At 40.1% G+C, this 24,760-nt stretch overlaps 1 protein-coding gene across 1 annotated transcript in view; it reads left to right on the top strand.

The window, feature by feature from the left end:
* The window catches only part of epb41l4b (erythrocyte membrane protein band 4.1 like 4B), a 34,285-nt gene that overhangs the window by 7,446 nt on the left and 2,079 nt on the right, over window positions 1–24,760 (top strand). Inside the window, exons 4-23 of the mRNA XM_036133692.1 lie at window positions 194–266; window positions 525–569; window positions 4,036–4,088; window positions 4,630–4,750; window positions 5,427–5,514; window positions 7,213–7,301; window positions 8,609–8,678; window positions 8,756–8,925; window positions 11,266–11,375; window positions 11,633–11,637; window positions 12,758–12,771; window positions 13,352–13,385; window positions 13,493–13,596; window positions 19,474–19,613; window positions 21,181–21,299; window positions 21,390–21,503; window positions 21,598–21,653; window positions 21,741–21,893; window positions 22,050–22,170; window positions 22,328–22,461. Coding sequence (XP_035989585.1) covers window positions 194–266; window positions 525–569; window positions 4,036–4,088; window positions 4,630–4,750; window positions 5,427–5,514; window positions 7,213–7,301; window positions 8,609–8,678; window positions 8,756–8,925; window positions 11,266–11,375; window positions 11,633–11,637; window positions 12,758–12,771; window positions 13,352–13,385; window positions 13,493–13,596; window positions 19,474–19,613; window positions 21,181–21,299; window positions 21,390–21,503; window positions 21,598–21,653; window positions 21,741–21,893; window positions 22,050–22,170; window positions 22,328–22,461 — 1,813 coding nt within the window. The remainder of the gene's footprint in view (window positions 1–193; window positions 267–524; window positions 570–4,035; window positions 4,089–4,629; window positions 4,751–5,426; window positions 5,515–7,212; window positions 7,302–8,608; window positions 8,679–8,755; window positions 8,926–11,265; window positions 11,376–11,632; window positions 11,638–12,757; window positions 12,772–13,351; window positions 13,386–13,492; window positions 13,597–19,473; window positions 19,614–21,180; window positions 21,300–21,389; window positions 21,504–21,597; window positions 21,654–21,740; window positions 21,894–22,049; window positions 22,171–22,327; window positions 22,462–24,760) is intronic.

The following is a 24,760-nucleotide window of genomic DNA, read 5'->3' as shown; positions in this document are numbered from 1 at the left end:
GAGGGAATACAGAGATCTGGCCTTGGGACGGTGATGGATGGACTAGATGAGAAGACTTCAGAGGAAGGATGAGATTAAATGGATGAGATAAAGCGCAAGAAGGTTTTGATTTGATTAAATGAATGCTCCATGAATCACTGCTTCTCCATTCTCCACCTCTTTCCCTCTCTTTCTCTCTCTTCCTTTCTCCTAGAGCCTTACCGACTCTTCTTCAGAGTGAAATTTTACTCTTCAGAGCCAAATAACCTGCGCGAGGAATTCACACGGTAAAAATCCGCATGCACGCACGCACGCCCACATCCCCCTTTGGACCATAAACGTCCAAGGGGGGGGGGATGTGGGGCTAATTAGTTTGCTGCTGTGGGCAGATATAAATCAGGGCCAAATGGACAGAGACTTGTTAAAGCAAATTATGTGTCAGAGAGGGGGAGGGGGGGGGAAGCCTAGATTGATTCATCTTATTGTGTTTTCACTCAGCCGCCTGTTGTTTATTTGTGCGTTTTTTTTTTTTTTTGTACCAACAGGTATCTTTTTGTGCTGCAGCTTCGACAGGACATTTTGTCTGGCAAGTAAGTTTCTTTTTCCACCGCAGAGGAGAAGAATAAGGCTCCACGACACACAGATGACATTATTTAAGCCTGTAAGCTTCGCTTTTAAAAGCACAGAGCAGTAAAATAAATCCCAATAAGTCCTTGTGTTCAGGTGAATATGGCTGTCTTAAATTCAAAAGCTGCAGCTGAAATGTTTTTAGGCTATTAACACATTACAAGTGCATCTCAGAGTCTAAGGGGGAAAAAAAGTCGATTTATTTCAATAATACAATTCAAAAGGTACTCGCGTGTGTAATATAGATGCATTAAACCCAGGGACACATTTCTGGTCTTTATTGCTATTATTTCTGATGGCTTTTTGCTTACAGCTATTAAAAAACAATGTAGTTTCTTAGTAAAGTAGAATATGACATACAACATGTAAAAAGGATTCTTATAGGAATGTTATATAATTGCTGACACAGTCATAGTGAAAATGTGTCTTATTTAAAAAACATTCTTTTAAGGTCTTATGCAATATTTCATCATTCCTAGAAACTAAATTTTGGGTTTCCATTAGCTACGAGCCATAATCATCAAAATTAATGGAAATAAACCCCTAAGTGTTATGAATCTATATATACACGAGTTTCACTTTTTGAATTACATTTCTGAAAGAAATAAACTTTTCAATGATCTTCTAATATATTGCTATGCGCCTATATTTCTATTTACCCACCTCACACTGATATTCTAAAGGCTAGACATTCATTGTGTTTTAGTTTTGTTGTAAAATGTGTATAATTTTAAGTAACTTGTGAAATATAGATATAAATAATCGCATCCCGGTTAATTACCAGCATTTGCAAAATGAACGTAAGGTTTCTGTGAAAAGGAAACCAGATATTTGGACCAGCAGAACCTTTTATGTTAAACCAGCTTTGAAACGTCTCTACCATGTTTTCCCTTTGCCAACCACACACAGTTCCACAGGGTTAGGGCGACCAGCGCAAAATTACAGTCTGCAGGTGGCCAACTCATATACAGTGGCTTGCAAATGTGAACAGACCTCTTTGTCCTTTCCGTATTTCTGCACATTCCAACCACAAGCTTCAGTGCATCATGTTGTAATCGACCAAAACAAATTCACTGTGAAGTGGAAGGAAAGCAATTTAAGGCTTTCTGCATTTTTTTTCTCTCCATGAGAATCTTAATGCTCTCCTGAGTCAGTGCATTGTTGAGCCACTTTTCATTGCAATTACAGCTGCAAGACTTTTGCAGCCTCTGCCACTGTTTCCCCGTGTTTAGCTCCGACTATTTTCCCCATCGACTCGAACCGGCTTTCCTTTCCCTGCATTCCCGCAGCATGATGCTGCCACCACCAGCTTTTGCTGCAATGATTGTGTGTTTATGGGGTGGTTGCCTCATGCTAGTTTTCTGCTACACAGGATTTTGCATGTAGGGCAAAACATAAACATTTTGGTTGTGTCAGTCAGACAGTTTGGATGTACAGCCATGGCTTTGTAGGTCTATTGTTTAACTTTACGCTTTCCATTTTCAGATAGTGGATTTAGCAGTGGTCTGTAAGACGTTCTCCACTTCTCTGGTGACCTGTCTGACCTGCATCTTTACTTATTTTAGGAGTATATCAGAGGAGGAGGGTGGGGGTGTTGGAGTACAAATAGAAGCCACACTTTTAAGATTTTTATTTCTGAAGAAACTTGAAGCCGTGCACCAGTTCCACGTCACACTTATGCACTACTTTGTTAGTGTAGCTCACAAAATCTGAACAAGATACTCTGAAGTTTGTCGTTCGTAACGTAGCAAAATGTGAAGCAGTTCAAGGGGTTTGGTTACATTTTTGCTCCGTGTCAAGTATTATGTTTTTGCACATTCTGATGTTTTTAGCTTTGTTGCTCATCTAATTTTATTGATTTAATATTGCTTTAAATTAGCAGAGACTAAAAACAGTGAAAGCCAACATCCTCATAAGTCACTTTGAGCTATTTCCCTCCCCACTGTGAGGATGTCCCACCCCTACCGCCGCTAGCGCACAGGTCACCTCCGCTGCATTTTTTTTTTTTTCCAGAGATGCTGGAGTCAATTCACCAACATCTGTTTCACACACACACACACACACACACACACACACACACACACACACACACACACACACACACACGTTCTGACTGTGCAAACACTCACTTCAGTGTGTCAGTGCTCCTATCTGGGCCACCAGTCCCCAGAGTCCAGCTCCATTATAAAAGCTCAAGATCAAGAACAGCAGAGGGCCTGCTTATTTTAGGAAAAGGGTTGCTCCTCTTCTCCTTGACACACTCACACGGCGTAGGGCATCCAGCCACTTTGTGTCTCTCCAGCACACGACGTCACTCTAGGGCAGTGCCGGTTCTGGCGTCAATGGTGCCCTGGGCAAGCCCCTCCTCCTGGGCCCCCAGCACCCACCGATCTACACAGTAGAAATCCTCCCCATCCTTTTTTTTTTTGTTTGTTTTCAAGGGGAAAAGTTTGTGTGTGTTTTAAGGAAGTTGTCATAACAATTAAATCTAGCTGTGAATCACACAACAGCTTTAGCACCGTTATATAAAATGTACACTCCCAGTCAAAAGTTTGGACGGGTAGTTTTGGTCTTTATGTTTATTACTACTTCTGTGAACTCCTTGAAGACAGTTGGGGAAAACCATTTCAGATGACTAAGCTCATGAAGCTCATTGAGAGAAGAAAAAAAGAGAGTTTTTTTAATTAAAATCTAAAATATAGAAAATGTTTTGAATTATTTCACAATTTGTTGTTTGATACAAATTGTCATAAAAGTCAAATTTTTTATGTCTGCACTATGTATCTGCAGAGTCATAAAAATGAGGAGTAGCCATTGAATGACAAAGTTGAGTCCAAACCTTTGACTGGTTGTTTATTTCCCTATATGCTCTGTCTTTATGGCTATGGAGTCCACTCTCCATTGACTGGACCTAAAAACTAAATACAGGAAAACTTCAGGTTCTGAATATAACCCTGTATCTCTGATAAGCATGACTGATTGTCTCACCTTTGGGAACACTTCTCATGCTACCTCATCACAATCTTAAATGTCACTACCCCAGCCCTGAATGGCTGGCACCGGTGACGTCCATGTCGACAGAGGCCCAGACTCTCACCCTATAAAGAGGGCATCAGTAAATATTCAAAAAAAACCTTTCTCACTTTTCTCTCAGAAGCCTTTTGGTAATTGTACCACATTGTGCTAAGCTAAACTGTCCATTGATGAACAACTCTGTCATGGCACGCTTGTTCCCAGCCACACTATTATCTGCTAGCTTGCCCAACGTAGCAACACCTTTCACTGAAAGGTCTCTGCTGGATCTGGACATTTTTACAAGTGGAAAATGTCCTTAGTGAAGTATATGAGAATCCCCTAGATAGATAGAGTCAACAAAAAGACATTAAAGTTATTTATTGTATAATTTGTGTATTTTACCTCTCATTTCAGATTAAAATGTCCGTATGATGTGTCAGTGGAGCTGGCGGCGTATTGTTTACAAAGTAAGTAAGGTTTTTAATCGTAAGGCTAATGTGCAAACGTAGCTCCGCATCCTGAATGCCCAGTCCCAATGTTTGCTGACTTTGACATCAATGTAAAATTTACTCTGACCTTTTTAAGCCATTCATTTATTTCACTGTTCTTTTATTTTTTGGTTATATTGAAAAATCTTTTCCCCCCATTATCCACGCTAGAAGTAATAGCTGCAACAACAACAAGAAAAAAAAAAAGCCTCAATTTTCAAGCGGTTTCTTGCATTATTGATGTTATCCCTCTGAAAATTTCCTCTAATCTTGTTCTCTGATGCGCTGACAAGGAGCATCGAGAGTGATAAATTCAAAGCAGTTTAGCCGTTTCAAAAAGTAATTACTTTGTTTACAAAGACAATCTAATTTGCTGTGACGCGGCTGCAGGAATGTAACTTTTGCAGTTAATAATAAAATGTCAGAAGAAACTCCATTGCTGTTTAACTGATGTTCCTGTTTCTAAAAGTTAGAGGATCTCACTCCCAATAAGCTCCTTTTTTGGCTCGTCCACCCGCAGGTGAGCTGGGCGACTGCGACCCCTTGGAGCATTCCCCCGAGCTGGTGTCGGAGTTTCGTTTCACTCCCAAACAGAGCGAGAGCATGGAGGCGGACATCTTCGGCAGGTGGCTGGAGCTCAGGTGGGGACGATGAAAAACAAAGCGGCTAACTCGTTCACCCTATCCTAAAACAGGACCCTCGCGTGCTTTCGTAAAAAAAAAACATTTTTCGAGCACGCATCCGCTGTGCGCCGGTCGCAGAGCGAGTGCCTGTGCTCTGTCAAAGCAGCTTATTGGAGGGCGAGCAGCCGCCCGGCAACTTGACCCAGGAATGCTTCTCTCCTGCGTGGGTCAAACAAGTGGGGGAGAATTTAGAGCACAGAGCAGAAAGGGAAGTCATTCTGCTGCCACCTGTCAACACCGGCTTTCTTTCTTTTTTTTTTTTTTCACTGCAGAGGGTTTCCAATTTCCCCATCCCTCTGTGCTTACACCCTCTGCCTTGGCCTCCCTATCACTGGTCTGTGTAAAGGATTATGGGATTAATCTCTGAAGGGTTTTGATTGATTCTAGCCAGTGTTTAACCCGGCTCTGCTCTGATTGCTCCCCTTTCAGATTAGATTGCATATATATACGTCGTACGCCGCGGCGCGCAGGGTCAACGGAGCCCGCAAACCGAGTTTAGATTGAGCCGAGATCAAACCGGATGGTTAGAGAAAGTGTTTTTGATAGATTTCCTTTTGAGAGTGAGCTTCCAAACGGATTTAAAACGGCTGCATTAGTTTTACTGTGATTGGCTAATCTTACGCTTTTTCTTCAGGGGACAGAGTCCGTCTCAAGCAGAGATTTCTTTTCTCAACAAATGCAAGTGGCTGGAGCTCTACGGCGTAGATATGCACTTTGTCAAGGTGTGTGAGTATGCTCCGCCTCCACAGGTACAGCTCCGGTCAGAAGTTTGCATGCACTCATTGTGGGTAATTAATTTCAAATCAATTTGGGGCTTTTAATGATTTATTTCAACTCTTTTTGATAGTAGAGTTTAAAACAACAACAAAAATAAAATGTATTTTAAAAACAGGAGTAGTATGACAGCTGGAGATGGGCACCAGCCAGCCAATCCTGCGTCTACGCACAGATGAGGGATGATTGATGGAGGAAGTTATGTGGCTTTTTCTAATCCAAACTGGACCAAAACGATACTTAAAGCCTCCATGGTGTGCATACACCCACACTGATATTTGGATTGATCTCTTGACGAGTTGCATCAATCCACTTCTGGCAAACTTCACTTCTCTTGGCAGAATTGGAAACCTTTATTTCAATTAGTTGGTTTCCTGGCACAGACTCAGTCCACCAATTTTTAAAGGGATTCAAGTCACGGGTTAGGGAGGGGTTATCCAAGACTTTAACACCAGCTTCATCCGTTCCTAAACCAGATTTGTGTTTGGGATACTTGACCTGTTGTTACATCCATATATGTCAGAGTTTCGACCATTTGACCCAAACTGTCACCCTAAGATGAAAAATAAATGGTAAGGATGTTCACACCAAGTGAGTTTTATGTTGCAGTGGACTATGACGAGCAAGCCATAGCAAAATGCCCTTTGGAAAAAGGTTTTATGATAGACAGAGACAAAGATTGAGCTTTTTTGGGCACAATGACAAGAAGAAGAGAAGGTTAGGCTTTAGTACCCGATCCCAACTATAAAGCATGGTGGTGGCAGCATTATGCTGAGGATCAGGTATTTCATAAACGTCACAGTATTGGTGTTTGGAATATTGGGAAATGTTTGAAGTTTGTTGGCCAATATGATAGGAATTCACACTTTGTTTTGCCGGTGATGTATTGCGACTGCTGCATGGAGCATCTGCACTAGATGCTCGCACCTGAGTCACATGGTGGTGCCAGAGAAGCTAAAGCTCACAGAGTTGGAGCGCCACAGTGACAGCTGAGAAAGGATTGAGAAAAAAGGCAAAAATCTTTGCAACCTACATTTTCATCGCATTTAACCACACAATTGGGAACACGTGATTTTCTGACGTCTTTCAGCACTAGTCGGTTGTAGTGGATAGAAAATGAACTCACCAACCTCACCTCAAATCGATGATTAGCTGGTTAACGCTTGCGCTCATCCAACATGCTAATGATCTCAGACATACATTTAAACTGGTTTTCAAACGGATGAAGCAGGCTAAAATAAATCTCTAGTATGGCCCTCGACTTCAGCCCTGTGGAATATTTGTGCTACAAGACCTGGTCTGTGCTGGGAAACCAAGAAAGATGAATAGTCCAGCTAGAAACTTGTTGATGGCTATAAAAAATTGTGTGTTTGTTCCCTGCAACTTGCCAAGTGATGCATTATTGGGAGTATTTGCATCTTTATATATATTTTTGAGAAATCCACAACAAATTTAAACTTGTACAAAGATTAATGAGGAATATTGTTGATTTTCCCATTCCTACAAACAAGGATGGTTCAAATTAATCATTAAAAGTTCAAAACAACAATGAGTGTAGGTAATCTTCTGACTGGAACCACGTGATTTTCTTCATGTCATTGTGGAGTTAAGGATCTAATTGTGTTCAACGTTGTTGTTTTTTTCAGGGCAGAGATGGGGGTGAATATGCCCTGGGTCTCACCCCAACTGGCATCTTAGTTTTTGAAGGCTCCAACAAAATCGGGCTATTCTTCTGGTAAGCACATACAACGCAAGTCATACGTGTCGACCTTTTATTGTGCAAATGGGAAAACATTATGCAAACTAGCCACAACGTCAAAACACTTTTTCAAACATAATTTGCAACTGTTGTGCAGCATGTTAAGTATTTAAATCTCCACAGGATATCAGCAATCTAGCTTCATGCCATTCTTCATACTCACTCGGGTGCACCACGCCAACTGCTTAGATAATCTAGAGCCGAAACTACGTGGAGAATAAGTTATTTAAAGAAAAGCATTTTTCTATTTTGTAATCGACTGTGTAATTTATGCAAAGATGAAAGCGTTGAAATGTCAAATATCCAATGCATTGTTTTTCTCCGAGAATTTGTATTGGGAAACAGTTTGTTGCTGAAGGGGTTTTCCTTCCCATGGAAGAAAAAAGTTAAGAAGGAGGTGCCTTAAAATATTTTTAGACATTTGTGTTTATGCTTATTCAAGCCACAATTTACCCCAAACTAAAACGAAAAGCTGTCCCCCCCCACTCCCAGAATTATACAAAGAAGTATTTTGACCAGGGGTGTCAAACTCATTTTGGTTGAGGGGCCGCATACAGCTTAATCTGATCTCAAGAGGGCCACACGAGTTAACTCGTGGACTTGTTATTGATTTTTATATTAAGTTAATTTCACTTTTACACAATATATTATGAATAACCTCAGCGTTTTTAAGAAAAGTATGTGCAGTTTTAACAATACTTTTACTCAGTTAAACATTTACTTGTGCATTATGCATAAGAACTGATCACAGGGATTATACAATGTTGAAAAACATTTATTCACATTTTTGGAACTTAAAAACACTGTCCTGCATGACAAAATACATCAAACAGATAAAAATTAAGAAATGATTTGAATTTTTCCACACCTGAAGCTTAATCTGCTAATTAGAACACAGCGCCCCTCGTGGACAATATAGGAACTGCATATTTTCAATTAAACAAAGTACATGTTTTTTTCAATAATTGTTTTATCATTCTCTTCCTTTTATCTTGTCCACTTGTGAAAGTCAAATCTGATGAGCTCTTTTTTTTTTTTTTTATAATGATAATGCATTTAGCCACAGGGCCGGACTAAATTGTTCGGCGGGCCGGATCTGGCCCGCGGGCCGTATGTTTGACACTCCTGGTTTTGACTCTATATGACTGAAGTCATATAAAATGTCAGTGATTGTCAGTGAAAGCAAATACGATTTAAAATGTGTTTATTAGAATAGTTTGTGAGTTGAGCTATCTAGCATCATGGGTTAATTGTGAATGACTGGCTTTTGTCTGTGAACACAGGCCCAAAATCACCAGGCTGGATTTCAAAAAGAGTCGCCTGACTTTGATGGTGGTGGAGGACGATGATCAGGTGAGTCTCCTTTAACGCCCCTTGAAACACACGACCCAGTTGTAGGCCTCAGAGTAACGTAACCTGTTCCACGAAAGGGTCGCGAGCAGGAGCACACCTTCGTGTTCCAGCTGGCCAGCGCCAAGAGCTGCAAACACCTGTGGAAGTGCGCCGTGGAGAGCCACGCCTTCTTTCGCCTGCGACAGCCGACCGCCGGCAAGGCGAGCCGCAACGACTTCACGCGGCTCGGCTCCCGCTTCAGATTCAGGTAGAGGAGAAAGACGCGGCCGCGCCCGGCGTTTCCTCCTGCAGACGCCGCGGCTGCAGGGAGAGACGACGCACGCCGGCCCGCCGAGGTTGTTGTGGCCAACACTTGTTACCGGCATATGGGGGGAAATGATGTGTCACGTTAAACAGACCCTTTGTATCTATGGTTACTGAGTAGCTATGGTTACGTGCATCTGTTCCTATGGCGACTGAGACGTTCCCCTCATATTGTTTGTTTTCTTGTGATTATTACCAGTTCTCACACTTGAAGGGCACTTCCTGTCATTTGTTGGAGCGGCCAGATCAAAGCTGTGTGATAGCGCTCTGCTGTGGTCTGTGCACAAACACTCATGTTACAGATGGTGGAAGCGCAAACAAACATTTGAATGCCGCGCAGTGTCTTGTAATATAATAGGCACACCTGGGTCACCTTCTAACTCCTTGTTGTTTTCTACTAAACTGGTCTGATGAGAAAAAAATTCTTTTGTTTTTTGTTTTTCCTCTTTCATATTGCAGTATGTTTGCATTAGTTATACTGCCTTTTGAACTGTGACTTAGTCTTTAACCTGCAAAGCAAAAGAAATACTCATATTTATTATTATTATTTATTTGTTATTATCATTATATCCCACCAACACAAGCATGGAACAATATGTGTTGTTATAGCCAATTTTTAGTCTGTTAGGTTTCCATAAGCATGAACACTTTTTTAATACTGCCAGTGCTTCTCTAATTTCTGGATTAACTTTTTATCATGGTGGATAATGATTGCCAGGACTAAAGCAATGCTCTCAGCAATAAACTATAAATAACTATTTAAAGCATGCACTGTCATAATCATCAACCTAAATGGCTGTCTCCTGGCAAAAAACTAGGGAATTTATCAGCAACTATCGTAGTAATTTAAGACAATTGCTCAGTTAAAAAAAAGGCACTCCCAGGAGCAATTATGCTCCTGCAGTGCTAACACTTGCTTGTACATAAACAGGAACAGTAGTTGCAGATTTGTTTTTTGCTGTGTTGATTTTATTAACACAGCAACCCCTGTAATAGTGCTTCAGCAAACAACATCTTGCATGTTTGATTACAAAGAAATACAATTTTCTTTGTTTAGTGAACGTGTATGGTGATTGGCTTTATGATCTTGTTGTATTTTAAGGAAGTAAATTTAAAAACATGTTTGCAGTATGATAATTTAATTAGTTGTGGGCTAATATAAGTAATTTCTGGAATGGCTTTGTATCACAGTGGCTGTAGATTGCACACATTAAAGTAAAACCCTCAACGGCTAACTGTAACTAATTATCACGCCTATGCGCCACAATATTTGTCTTATTAAATGGCTGCCACATGGCAAAAGTTAATAAACATTTAATTAAAAACTTTCACTCTCAGAACTTTTGAAAAATAGCTTGATAGAGATCTAAACTGCTAACTTTTCTAACTTTCCGTAGAGGGCTAGCTGTGCTAAACTGCTAACGCTAGCTGTACATAAATAGGAACGATAAGTGCAAATCCGCTTCCAACTATTTTACCTTAATTTCTCTCACTTATAACTGTAGCAGAGCAAAGAATTGTGTTTTAATTTTTTTTCTAAACAATTTTCTTTGCTGCTTCTTTGTGGCTGAATGGCAGGATGTGATGCTTATTTTTGCACTATCACAAAAATAGTTCAGGCTGTAAGGTGTTCAATATGTTCATCAACATTTGGTCCTATTGTTGAACCTTAACCAGAAGTTTTAAGACTACTTCCTTAAAACATCACAAAGTTAATAAGTGTTCAGTAATATGTCTTATTTTTCGAGGTAGTTTGTTTTCAGGTGACTATTTAGCCCTCAGTAGCTAAGTATAACTAAAAACACACACTCTACAATATCTGTCTGCTTAAAGAAGGCCACATGGTAGAAATTAATTCAACAAATTATAAAAAGTCCCACAGCCGGTGAAAGAATTGCTCATTGGTGTTTTAAACTTCATTTTCCATCCTTCCCTGTAGCATTTAGCTGTGATGCAATGCTAATGCTAGTTTGCACATAAACAAGAAGCATGTTTTTACTTCTATTCTCTTCTGTCACAGTGCTAAAGTGAAGGCTGTTGTTTTTGTTGGCATCTGTTCTTACAGAAAAAAAAAGTAGCTTTACGCATCAGGAACCACTAGTTTAGTCATTGCAGTTCCCATGCTAATGCTTTTAGGATTCTGTTGCTGAACTCCAAACACATGGTTTTATACCCGCTTGCTTAAAATGCCACTTCAATCAGTTTTGCTTTCAACTGAACATTCTGGACACAGGTTGGTAATAATTATTTCCACTCTTTAAACTCTTCGTTGTGCTTGTCTCAGTGGAAAGACGGAGTATCAGGCCACTCATGGAGGCAGACTGAGGAGAGCCAGCACATTTGAGAGGAGGCCGAGCAAACGATACCCCTCCCGCACACAGTCGCTGGGCAAAGGTGAGTCTTATCAGCACATAGGAAACATGGATGACTAACAGCACCTGTTTTTTCCTCCTAGCACCCTCATGCATTATCATAAAGGCCACACACTGTTTTACCTCGCTGACTGAAATCTGCTGCATAGAGAGGCCTGAGACAAAGGGGGGGGAAAAAAAGCTTCATCTTGTGAGGCAGCGGGGTCTCGTCAAAGCTTTCTTTTTAAAAATGACTAATATTGCGTTATAGCCTGACAAGTTCAACAGGTTTAGAAACAGCTCTGGTCCATTTTCCACATAAAGTGCTTTAAAATTCAAGACTATAGGTTGTGATTGTCACCTGTGCTCTCTGTACTCCTCACTCCTCCATAATTCCCACCTTCTGTGAGCTGCGGTGGTCTAATAAGCCCCTAAAGTCTACAATAATAGTCACTTATATGCTGCTGAGCTCATTCATCACTACACTTATTGACGTCCAAACATCTGAAAGATTTAGATTTACTACTGTTAGAAAACAATTTCCTATGCTGCAAACAGAAACCTCGATGTATTATATTACCATTTTATGCAATGGACCAGTACAAAGTAGTGCATAATCGTCGGCTGGAAGGAAAATTATACATGGTTCTCAGGTACAAAATCAGTGTGGTGTGCATTTGCATTCAGCTCCCTCTACTCTGATACCCTTAAATAAATTTGGCAATAACAACTAAAGGCCACCGGATCAGTAAATAGTGTTAATCAGTGTTGGATTATTTCATTAAAACAATATCCCAAGCTTTGAACTTTTCACCGAGCACTGTTCAACCCATCATACCAAAATTAAAAGTGGCCCATGGTAACTCTGGAGGAGCTGCAGAGATTCACTGTTTAGGTGGGGAATGGCATACACTTTACAAATCTGGCCTTTATGGGAGACTGGCATGAAGAAAGCCATTTTTGAAAGTGAGTAACATTTAAAGTTAGTAGCAAGCCATGCAAGGGTAAAATCAGGGTAAAATTATACATATTTTTTTTTACCTGCGTGCAGAATGCTACGTGTGGCTAAAAAACCAACACCACCTAATCACCCTGAACACACCGCCTGCATGGTGAAACATGGTGGTGGCAGCATCATGCTGTGGAGATGCTTTCCTTCACCAGTGTCCCATATCCCTCTTCCCAGAAAAAGTTGATGTGCTTATGTGAACAGGTTGAAGGAGTGTGACTCTTTTTTTTTTTTTTTTTTTAAGGGCCCATGTCTCAGCTGCCGGGTAATGACATGTCTAAAGAAGGTGTACTCACTCAAAAACAAAAACATGGGGTTAAAGACTAAATAACAAACCCAGATTTCTGCTTTCCGCCTGAACATTTCCTGCTATCTCATGCTATGTTTCCCTTTCAGTTGCAATTTCCCCTGCGAAGCCTCTTCATATCAGGTAAAACTCTCAGGAAAGCACACAAATAATGATCAAACTGCTGGTGATGATTCTCAGTCATCCAGGTCATGGTCATTCCAAAAAAAGTAAAAAAACAAAGCAACTGGACTTGTTTCCGTAGTTGAAGACGTTTCCCCCAACGACCGCCCATTACTAAGGGGCGGACCTGTTTCGGTTGAATTTGCATGTTATCTAGGCCATTACAAGGCCTTTGTTAGGCAGTAGTATAAAGCTTGGTACTGCACATTACTCCAGACTTTTTGAATTGAGAATCTTCAACTACGAACAAGTCCAGTTGCTTTGTTTTTGACTTTTTTTTGGGAATATTAAAGAAACCACATCCCCATCATATCAGTCACTCCTGACCTTAACCCGCACACATTTCTGGACAATGTTAACAGAAACACCAAAGATTAGCCATTAGTATGAAAGAATCAAAGGTGTGGAGATTTTCCTTTACTCCCACTTTTTCGTCACTTTTTGTTCTCCGCTGCAAACACTGAAGCAGATATTTTGTGCTCACTTTACATGTAATATTTAGGCCACTCTGCTTTTACTAATTGTTCACATTCATTTCCAGCCTGCATGCCAGCCCTGATCCCAGTCCACATGCGGTGAGTGACTGTCGATAACCCTCATACGCACACACACACACATAGATGCAACTATCAGTCTGGCTTATAGAGAAATGTAATTTTAGCTTCTCCACGACTCTCTCCAGTACCAACACAACATCCCTATTGGTCACGAGCCTTGGCATCCGTCCCACCCCGCTCTCACCCTCCCGGTTTACCTGCAGCCATCCGGTCACACACCGCCACACAGGCAAGTCCCCACGTCAAACTGTATGTACCATTGCTCCATTTTAATTGTTTTCCCACCTCACTCACACGCCCCCCTTCTTGTGTCTTGTCTACCTCCATGATCGTGATCTCCTCCATCTGTGGTGCTCAGGCCTTCCTTTGAGGCCGCGAGTCCGTTGTACTGTCATCCTCCTGACCCTGAACCAATCGGCGCCACCCTCAAAGGATCAGTCAGTGTGGTTCACAGGGACAAGGTCATGACTGCCCTTTGACGTTTCTTAAACCCGCCAGTCGGTTTCAGACCTCCTGGACCGACACAGACTGTTGCCCCAAAGGAAGGAAGCTCTGCCGATGACCTTGTTTCCATCATCATTTTCATCATCATGTCACACCAACTCCACCGTCAGTGTCAGTCTTTCCTCATGAAGCCCCAAAAACTGTAAGGTTTTAAACATTCGAGGAGGGTAGAATTGTGGCCAAAGTACCGTGCAGGGAGAAATGGACCAGCACTTGTTCTAGGAACTTAGCTCCTGGTGTTTGGCCTGCAGATATTTCCCTACTTTTTAACTCCAGTAGCAGTTTGTTGATGGTTGCAACGTTAAACAACCCGAGAAGTGCAGCACCTGTATTTTGCTCACGCTGAGGCTCATAATGCATCACAAACATGCACGCATGGAAGACATTTTGGATGCAGTTTCAGTCAGGCGTTTACACACGCTCACCATGGCTATGAATGTGCTCCGACTTTTCCGCTTTAATTTTTTTTTTTTCTTGAAACCTTGTTTTTCCAGGGTGGATTGCTCGTGAAACGACTCCAATCATTTAAAAATGAGAACTGGATGAACGGTTTTGCATTCATAGTGGATTTCCTCTGATCCACATGGGGTTTAAATTATGAAAATAGACTCAAATATATGCATACAGCAGCACTAATATTTGGTTAAGTGGCATCTTACACCTCAGCCACATGCTTTTTGTAGCTATACGGTAGATTGGTGGAGTTGATTTAACTTTTTTGTGGAACAAGTAAGGCTGTTAAACATAATCCTCAGGGCTTAAGCAAGCTCTAGCCAAAATATAACCAGTTTAGTTGTGTTTCTTGGTTTGTGCTGTTAACTTTATGTGAAGTCTTTTGAATTTGAGGTCGTCCTCCTACTTTGTTTTCCAGTGCTCCAGTACCGCTGGCATTAAAACAGCCCCACCAGCTTGATGCTGCCACAACCATGCTTAAAAGTTGCTGCAACGTGGCTAATTTATTCAATCTTACTCTTGTCAGACCATGAAGCTTTTATCCAGAAGTCTTTTGGCTCGTTGCACCAATCTATCTGCACCAATCCTAGGATCACCAAATCATCCTATGACCCGAGGGTTGGTCAATTTAACAAACGCAGCCAAACTTTTCATTTTATGATGCTAAGAAGAAACTACTGCTTTAAAGCTCAATATTATTCAGACCCCTAAATTGATTGGTATAGATAATCTGTAGAGGATTGTTAAAGAATAGGGTGATGATGGCAAGGAGGGCTTCCCAAATCCCGAAGAGAGATTTTTAAAACATCAGTAAAAACATGCGAAGAGCCGGTCAACGATTATAAGTTGGGTTTGATAGTTTAAAGCCAATAAAGATGCTCCATTGATCTCAAAACAGGTATAAATGGTTTTTGGTGTGTAAGTTTTTAAAATAAAATAGATTTTTTTTTTTTTATTGATACTCCTTATACATTGCTTTATCAACCTTTGGTAGCTTGCTGTTGCATTTGCCATCAGAAACTTCCTAGTTGAGTGAAAATAATTTTAAATCTAAATGTATAGTATGAATAATATTGGCCTAAACTAAAACACTAACAAGAAGTTAACAAGTTTTGGCCTCGTGTGGATTAGGGAAAAAGTCCAGTTTTAAACTAAGCTTGTTGACCCAATGGTTGTTTTTTTAAAAACATTATTAGTTGTTGTAACTTCATCAATCCACCCTGGAAACAACTCCTAAACGGTCTAAAACGCGCTATGAGTTTATGTATACCTCTTGCTGCAGCGGGACACATTCTGCGTGATTTACACTTGAATCAGACGTCTTTGATATCTGCAGATAAAATTTATATGGGAATATAAAACATGCCGCTTAAAAAAAAAAAACAGTTAGATGTTCATTTTGCATTGTGTGTAAATGCCTTATTTCTAATCAAGGTTTTAATCTATAGCATGCTTACTTCAGATTCCTACTTGTGCCGTTATTATGGTCTCTATTTCTTCCATCCTTGTCTTGGACAAATTGTGACTATTTATAATAATTTACATTAATCAGAAATTAAGTGATCTAAGTGCTGACTGGAGGTAATTCAGAGCAGGTGAATGGGGGTCCAAGCTGCACATGTAGTCTTTTGCTGCTTTAGAGACTAAGCTGCTGTATTTATAGTGTGAAGCTAAGAGTGGAATAGAAGTAGGCTTCTGCATATGAGGTATTTTGCATTCAGAGTGAATTTCCTTTTAAGATAAACATTATATTAATGTTACTTCAGGTCATGAATTTGTTAAATCAACCAAATGTTTACAGAAAGTGTTGTGCTGTTATAGTGTGTTTGTTTTCTCGTTTTATTTTCCTTGATGTTTACTTGAATCACATTTGGCCTTATAGGAATGATGCCATATTGCCTCTAATATAAATAAACAAGTTATGACAGCAAAGACCCTTTCTTTGGTGCTTTATATTCCGGGCAACATGCCCACCTGCTTCAAATAAAAGTTGAAAAATACTAAAGAGACAATGCATCTTTTATTTAGTTATATCATCTTTTCAGTTGATTTTTTTTTTTTTATATACACTGCTAAAAAAAATGAAAGGAACACTTTGAGAACTCATTAGATCTCAATTGGAAAACAAATCATGTTGGATATTCATACTGATGCTGAATGGCAAATGTGTTTGGAGCAAAGGGATGCCAGTTGATTTGATGAAAAGTGAAATGAGAGCTTAATCCGAAAACACAGAGAAAGTAAAACTGAAAGATTGATGCAGCAGGATAGTCCAATTTGCTTGAATGGTCATTGCAGCAGCTCAAAATGGCACTCAGTCATTAGTTTGGCCCCCACGTGCCTGTATGCACGCCTGACAACGTCAGGGCTCCTTATGAGATGACAGATGGTCTCCTGGGGTATCTCCTCCAAGATCCTGACCAGGGCATCACGGACCTCCTGGTGGCATCAGATGGACCTAAATGTGAAGTCCCAGAGATGTTCTACTGGATTTAGGTCGGGAACCTGGAGGCCAGTCAATGGTAGCAATTCCTTCATCCTCCAGGAAAGGCCTGCATGCTGTTGCCACATGAAGCCAGGCATTGTCCTGCACCAGGTGGAACCCAGGATCCACTTCACCGGTGAACGGTCCAACAATGGCTCTGAGGATTTCATTCGGATACATGATGGCAGTCCAGGATGCGTTCCTCCATGGAGATGCCTCCTCAGACCAACACTGAACCGCCATCAACCAGATCATGCTGAACAATGCTGCAGGCAGCGTAACGTTCACCACAGCTTCTCCAAAACCCTTTAATTCTGTCACATGAGCTCAGAGTGAACCTGCTCTCATCTGTTCCCACCTCCTCGATGTTGGGCAGGGAGCATGGGGCCGACTAGAGGACGTCAGGCCTCCCTCACTAAGTCTGTTTCTTATGTTTGGTCAAAAACATTGCCACCAGTGGCCAGCTGAAGGTCCCTTTGTTTGGCTCTGGCTCTACTCATCCTGTTCCTTCTTGCACAAAGGAGCAGAAAGCGGTCCTGCTGATGTCCAACTCTCCTAAGGTAACTCCTGCAATCTCCTGGATGCTCTTGAGACTGAGATGCAAAACTACTGAACAGTCGTCAAAAAACGAGGACGCCAGAGATCTCCATGGCCTTCCTCTGCAAAAGCCCTCCTGTTTTTGACGTTAAATCATTGTTTTTTCTCTTTAGTGCACCTGTTAGTTTTTTTACTACCAAAACACGCTGATCAACAACTCCCTCTACTACTGACCGGGTCAGTACTCTAGAGGTTTAACAGACTTCACATTATTCTCTGATTAAAAAAAGTGTTCCTTCAATTTTTTTAGTGCAGTGTATTTTCATATAGTAATACTTAATTTCTTTAGATTTTTCTTTAGGATAAAGTATTTTTGAACTGAATCGAATTGAATATAAAGACGTTTTATTTCTTTAAGAAAGAATATCCTCACGATATGAATGTTTGAGCAGGATTGTGTTTAGAAAAAAGAAGGAAATGCAGTTTGAATTTATTTCATCAGAAGAGTTTTTTTTAAACAAAGTTTAACATCAACTAATAATATACACTGTTCACAGAGCCATCCCTTGTTTCTTTATCATAAGCTGCCAAGGAGTCAGGATTTCTTCTGGTATTGTAAAAGGATCTTTAGCAATATTTCTTGAGGCTTTCTGTAAAAGTTTCTCAACAATTAAATTTAAATAGGAACACTTTTTCTTTAGCAGCCTGTCACAAAAACACAATTTGTTCCCAGTGAATTGTCTATTTAAAATACCAAAAATAACAGTTTAGCAATTATAAAACTGTAATTTAGCAGCAGCAAAATACTGCAGAAATAGTCCTGCCCGTAGCGACCTTTAGAAACAGTAACTCATCATTGCATGTTGAGTTTTCAGGTAGCTTGATCAGTGCGAAGGTCAAACGACCGGTGTGTCCTAATGTATAAACATATTCATGGGCTTTTCCTTTCAGACTGAAAACGCTACTACATCCTCAAAAGATGCAGAAATGCACTGTATTCGTTCAAACAACGTGTTGCTGCTGCTACAGGCTCGCTCTAAATGGAAGGAGGTGCAATAAGAATGACGTTATCTGCCGTAATCTGGTTGCATCATTGTGCACACCCTTAAACCAGTACCTTGTTAAAGTATTTCATCGTTCAGGCTTAAGTTCACACCTGCCATCATCAGGAGTGAATCTGATGGTTCAGCCGTTTGTATCTTTTAGCTAATGCCATTGTTTGCAGAGAGGCTACAAGGGATCAAGAGGATTGTGCTGAGATTGTGTTCTTCAACATGTCTGGACTGAAAGTTGGGTTGCAAAACAGAAACCTTTTCTTTCTAAGATTACATCCTGGTTTGGCACAATCTCTCAAAACCTTGGAGGAAGGTGTATTGTAGTGTGAAAATGCCAAACATGCTCTAAGGGTTCGCTTTTTTGAGATGGAACTGTTTTTTTTTTTGTTGTTGTTGTTGTTGAGGTGGAGGAAATTCAGCGTCAGCAGGAGGAAATGAAAGTTTGGGATGTGAAAAACCTGAAATTTGTTATGAAATCTTCATCGTGGACCTTTGTGCATTTTGTCCTCAATTTATTAGCCTTTTTCAGTCTGAATTACACGTTGCAAAATATTCTATCAAAGTCCAAAGAAAAAATTTAATAAAAAAAAAAGTCTGTAAAGATTAGCAGATCCCTAGAAAGTCTAGATCCTTAAAGACAAATAAAAGAATTAGGCATGATTTAAAACTTTTGCACAGCCTCAAAACTGTATTATATCATACACAATCTGTCATATATGTGAGCGCTCATCCATTTTTTAACTCTAAACTCATCGTGCTGAGTTATGGTGGCTCAGATTTCGGGGCAATTAGGTATCACTGACCTAACATGCATATTTTTGGGACTGTTGGATGCAAAAGTGTTAAACACTTTATCACTGTGTAATCACATAACATTTCGTAACCCTTTTGTTTTATTTTTTAATCAGCTTTATTGTAAATGTTTCCCTTTCTTGTGCTCTAAAGCTGCTGAATGAAGATATGAGAAGGATCACAGCTAACACAATAAAGACTCATTCCCACTTTTCCAGTATAAACTGTTTGGGAGGCGGGTTGTTTAGAGAGTTGTTGTGATTGCATGTGTCATCCTCAGCTTCCCGCTGAGCAGTTCTGCTTCAGACCATCAGTACAGCTCATCAGAGAATGAAAATTCGTATTCTGGCAAGAGCCACCATCGTCACCGCCGCCACACGCACAGCCAGGAAACACTCTGCCACACACACACCAAAAACAGTGAGTACCCTCCGCCTGTAAAGGGATATCTTTCAGGTGACTAGGCTTGACTTTGGCCTTCTTTTATTTTTTGGTTATGGTGCTGCTTTTAAACATATTACTGTATATGTAAATCAGTTCAACAACTTTTTAGTTAATATAATGGAATAAAAAGTATATTTTAGTACATATATTTTTGCTATGTTAAAGTTCCTATTACCTACTATAGCGCATTGCTAAAGTTTTACTTTTTTTCTCATTTTGTCACGTTACAAAAGCCATTTTCTGTGTATTTTATTGGGATTTTATGTGACGCAAAAACACAAAGCAGTGCATAAGTTTGAAAGAACAAGGATACGAGAGTCACCTAATTAGTGAACGGTCTGTTGGGGTATGTTTCCACCAGCTTTATCCATCTGAAATGTTTGCCCATGCTTTTTTGCAAAATAGCTGAAGCTCCGTGTGATTGGACGGTGTCTGTGAAAACCAGTTTTCAGATATAGCCAAGAATTCTCAACTTGTTTTGGGTCCGGACTTTGACTGGACCATTTTAACACAGTAACATGCTTTTAGCTAAACCACTTTATGCTATCTCTGGCTGTATTTCTCAAATCCTTCGCAGCTTCTGACTCAGGATGGAACTGTTTTTAGCTCCACCCATCTTCCATCAACTCGAACCGCTCCCCTGGCCCTCCTGACGAGAATCATCCCCACATCATGATATTACCACCACTATGTTTCACTGTGGCGAGGATATCTTGAGGTTTATGCGCAGCACAGTTAGCTTGGTGGAGTCATCTGACCAGACCACATTCTCCCATGTATTTGCTGTGTCCCCTGCATAGCTTGTGTCAAACTTTTAACTTTCTCTTTTTACAAATGTTTTACTTTTTATCAAACCTCTGAGGCAATCATAGAGCAGTTTTATTTATGGCCATATTAAATTAAACACAGCTGGACTATGTTTAACTTTTAGTCAACTTCAGAAGGCAAGTGATTGTGCTGTTTAGTGGTATGAGGGTAAAGGGGGCTAAATACATGAGCTTTCAGATTTTTATTTATACAAAGAAATATTTTTCTTCCACTTCCCTGATATGCCCTGCTTTCTGTTGGTCAATCATAAAAAAAAATAATAATTCAAACTACATTGGAGTTTGTGGTTGCAACGTGACAAAATGTGAAAAAATTCAATTACTTCTGCAGAACACTGTGCTGTACATTCACCTGCTGTGTTCTGCTGTTTTATTAGAAATAAACTATAAGAATAAATCAGAGCTTTGTGAAATACACCAATTATTGTCCATTTAAACTTAAATTCATCGAGTAGAGGGGCGCGTAGCTCATAGTGTGTGTGTGTGTGATTGTGATAAAGTGATCAAAAAGAGTTTGCTATTCCTTCATGTTATTTCTTGAATGAGATGAATGCATGTTGTTTATGTGGGCGAATCAAGCACATAAATCTGGATCTAAAATGTCCATCTAGTCTAAAGTTAAGGACATATTTTGAGCCCCTCTTCTTGTTTTGCTTGTAAAACAACAGCTGAATTTGTTCTGGTGTGTTCTGCTGATCAAACTTGGTATGTGCCAGAACGTCGTGCTCCTCCCTGCCCTGCAGATGTCATGGACATCTCTCAGTCCCTGCTCAAGGCTCTGGAGACGGACAATGATCCTCCTCCCTGGCCTTCACTCCACATAAACATCGACAAGGTGGGACACACACTCCTCCGCCCCCCAAAGTAATGTACTCCAGTCCTGATCTCTTGGATCTCCTCATGTTTCTCCTTCTTCTGCTTACAGGGAGAAGAGAAGCTACTGTCGGAGAAGTCTCTGCACCCTCCTGCTTCTCCAGTGATGCTCCCAGATCACCTCAAATGTAACATCCTCAAAGCCCAGATGGAAGCAGCTTTCAGGGTAACAGAGCCAGCTCTTTAAACATTCAGCCTCAACGTTTTTGCACTTGACAGTTTAACCCACCACGTTTTTCCTTCTATCATGCACAACGAAGAAGGATCCTCCACTGACACCCAGAGGGAAAAGCTCAAACGAGACCAGCAGTGACAGGTTGGTATCTAGCCCAACACCTCCTATGTTTTTACGTCGTTTTGCAGGCTCCGATTTATTTACCAGTGCCATTGCTCTGGCCTTCAGGTATCAGAGTTCATCCCAAGACTCGGCAGCGTCGAGTTTGACAGCTGAAAAGACACCCCGCAGACAGGATCTTAGCTTAACACCAGAGAAGCTGCAGGCCAAAAGCAATCCAAGCTCCGGCCGAAGAAAACGCCTGGTCCGGCAATTCAGCTTGTGAGTGAATCTGCCCCCCTGATCGCTACCACTAGCTGGCAGCGTTTTCTCGGATGAATAGTGTTTCAAGCAGAAACACTTCTGTCTCGGATGGTTGGTTGAGAACGGTCTGCAAGTCGTGTAAATTACTCTGTCGCTCCATTCGCTCTTCAACAGCAACCACGAAGATGAAGATAATCTGCCGGAAGCGCTTGCAGCAATCTCCTCACAGAGCGCAGGGAAGTCAGGGTCAAGCAGTTCCCTGGACAAACAGATACAACCATCTATTTACCCACAGGTAACTGGACTTTCAGTTGTATATTTACCTTTTAAAAATCGCTGCACCCTCTCACTACCTTGCTCGCCAACCTATGGGGGTTAATTCTCTGTTTCTGATTACATTTGAGTGAATAGATGAGTGTTTCTACTTGTGCAAACATTGATGTGTATTCCAGGTGGATAATATGCCAGTACTGGAGCTGGGTAGTCCGTGTTGTACCTCTCCCTCGCCTTCCCCTCACCTCTCCCCTTCTTACTACCGTAGCTCTATGCCTCACCTGGCCCCCTACCTCACTGCCCATAACAACAGGTAATGCATCCGCACCTCAGTTTGTTTAAACCAGTACTGTATGTAAGTAAGATTTTGAGACATTTTCATGCCTTTATTTTAATGTGTAGGGTTGTGAAAAAGCTATTTGCCCCTTTCATTTTTTTTCTTTTTGTTCTTTTTCACACTGAAATCTTTCAAGTCATCAGTCAGAAAGAAGAACCTTAATAAATACAAAATAGGGAATATAAGGTAGTTGTCCAACTATAGTGCACTTTTGGTAAAAAAAAAGAAAGTATTTGGTCCCCTTTCTAAATCATGAATTAACTGTGAGTTAACCAAATTTCTGGAAATTTGAAATCAGTTTCATTAGGATCCCTCAGACCTGTAAAATTAAGAAGTCGGTTAAATAGAACCTGTCTGATAACATGAAGTTGGCACAGACACAAGGCAAGGCAAATTTATTTGTATAGCACATTTCAGTACAGAGACAACAGAGGCAAACTGCTTTACATGATTAAAATATAGGAAAATAAAACAGAATAAAAGCAAATAGGAATAAAATGTAGAAGCAAAATAGAACATTGGAAAATAGAAACTAAAAGCAAACATTAAAAACAGTTGGACACGGTCATTTATCGCTCTCCAGAGAGCTGCAAAGTCCTTTCTAGGGGCTTTAGTACCCCAGTGAACCACAGTGAGCCACACATGAAGAAAACATGGAACAGTGGTGAACCTTCCTAGAAATGGTCAGTAAAAGCAAAATTACTCAAAGTGTGTGGACAGCTCATGCAGAAGGTCCACACACTTCAGGAAGTGAGTTTGTCCAGTAAATGGTCGATTGCTGGTTCGACCCTCTGCTCTGTCCATCTTAGTCGTTGTGTCCCTGGGCAAGACACTTCACCCACTATGCCTGCTGCCGGTGTTCAGAGGGCTCGGTGGTGCTGACGTATGATATCCTCACCTCTGTCTGTCTGCCCCAGAGCAGCTGTGGCTACAAATGTATCTCACCACTGTCTGTGTGTGAATGACTGAATGTAGCGTGAAGCGCTTCAGAGCCCTCTGGACTTGATAAAGCGCTATGCAAGTACAGGTCATTTACTATTTCCCTTATGAAGTGAAATTATCATATAAAATATAATTTGCTTTATGAAAAGTTTTGGCCGTTTTTGACCAAATTTTTTTTTTTGCAAAAACAAAGAAGCTATGTATATAATGCAGTATATATTTTTCACAACACGGTAGCCCATAAAGTAGTCAATATAAACATTTCATGTGTTTTATGTAAAAAAAAAGAAAGAAGAAAAATGCCCAGTTTAAATTAAACTCAAAGACTGCACTTTACAAAAAGTGATTCTGCTTCAAAAACTAGCTTCAGATGTTTCATCTGTTAGCTTGTAGCATGTTTTAAACTCAAGCTAAATATTAAGTCAAAATTAAGGTATAATATTAATAACATTAATTGTTTAGTACGCAGATCTTTAATTTTTACATGTTTATCGTAATTAAAGTAAATAGCTTATGCTACATGTGTACTGTGGAATTAAACTAGCTAACTGTTGCTAATTGCAGCTAACGGCTAAGATACAAATTGACTTCCTGTTTTTTGGAACCACATACAATATATTGAATATTAAAATGCTTACTTAGTTAATTTCTGAAAATGAAAATCAAAGACCAAATTTGATATTATTGTGTAACCGTAAAAAGCTTTCTGAAGCTAGCTTAGTTAGCTATAATGGTAACACCATCAACACTGGAGCTGATTTATGTGAGTTATGTCAGATGCTTATTGCGGTGCCAGTGATTAAGAACGTAGAGAAAGTACCACAACTTTACTTTTTTCACATTTTGTCACATTACAACCTCTAAAGTGAGTGCAGTTGTTTGATTTAAAAAGCATGTTTTCAGGTATTTGCGATAAATAACATGTCAAATTGTTCAGTATTGTGCTGCATCTAGAAAATAAAAGGATAAAAACCAACCTACTTAAACAACTGTTCTTACATAAAAACATTTTACACGTTTGCCAGTGTTAATTTTATGAATATTATTATCTGGTTCCCCTTTAGAGAAGGAAAACTTTTCAGGGCCTGTCTATTTCAACAAGACTAGGGGGGAAAAGTTTACATTCTAGTAAAAAATGTATTCAAAACTTAATTAAAAGAAAAATTATTTCCATCATCTTTTATTTTTTTAGAATCTGTAAACTTGTAAGATTTATTACATTTCGATTGTGATTTTTTAAAAATTGAGACATCGTTAAATAGAAACTGGAGTTTGATTAAATAATAAAATTAAATAAACAAGGCTGCCTTTAAAGTAAAACAAAATGCAGAAT

This window comes from Fundulus heteroclitus, chromosome 3, assembly GCF_011125445.2.
Source record: "Fundulus heteroclitus isolate FHET01 chromosome 3, MU-UCD_Fhet_4.1, whole genome shotgun sequence".
In the NCBI taxonomy this organism is placed as follows: Eukaryota; Metazoa; Chordata; class Actinopteri; order Cyprinodontiformes; family Fundulidae; genus Fundulus; species Fundulus heteroclitus.
The sequence above is the reverse complement of the archived record's forward strand: the minus strand, read 5'-3'. Positions and strand labels throughout refer to the sequence as shown.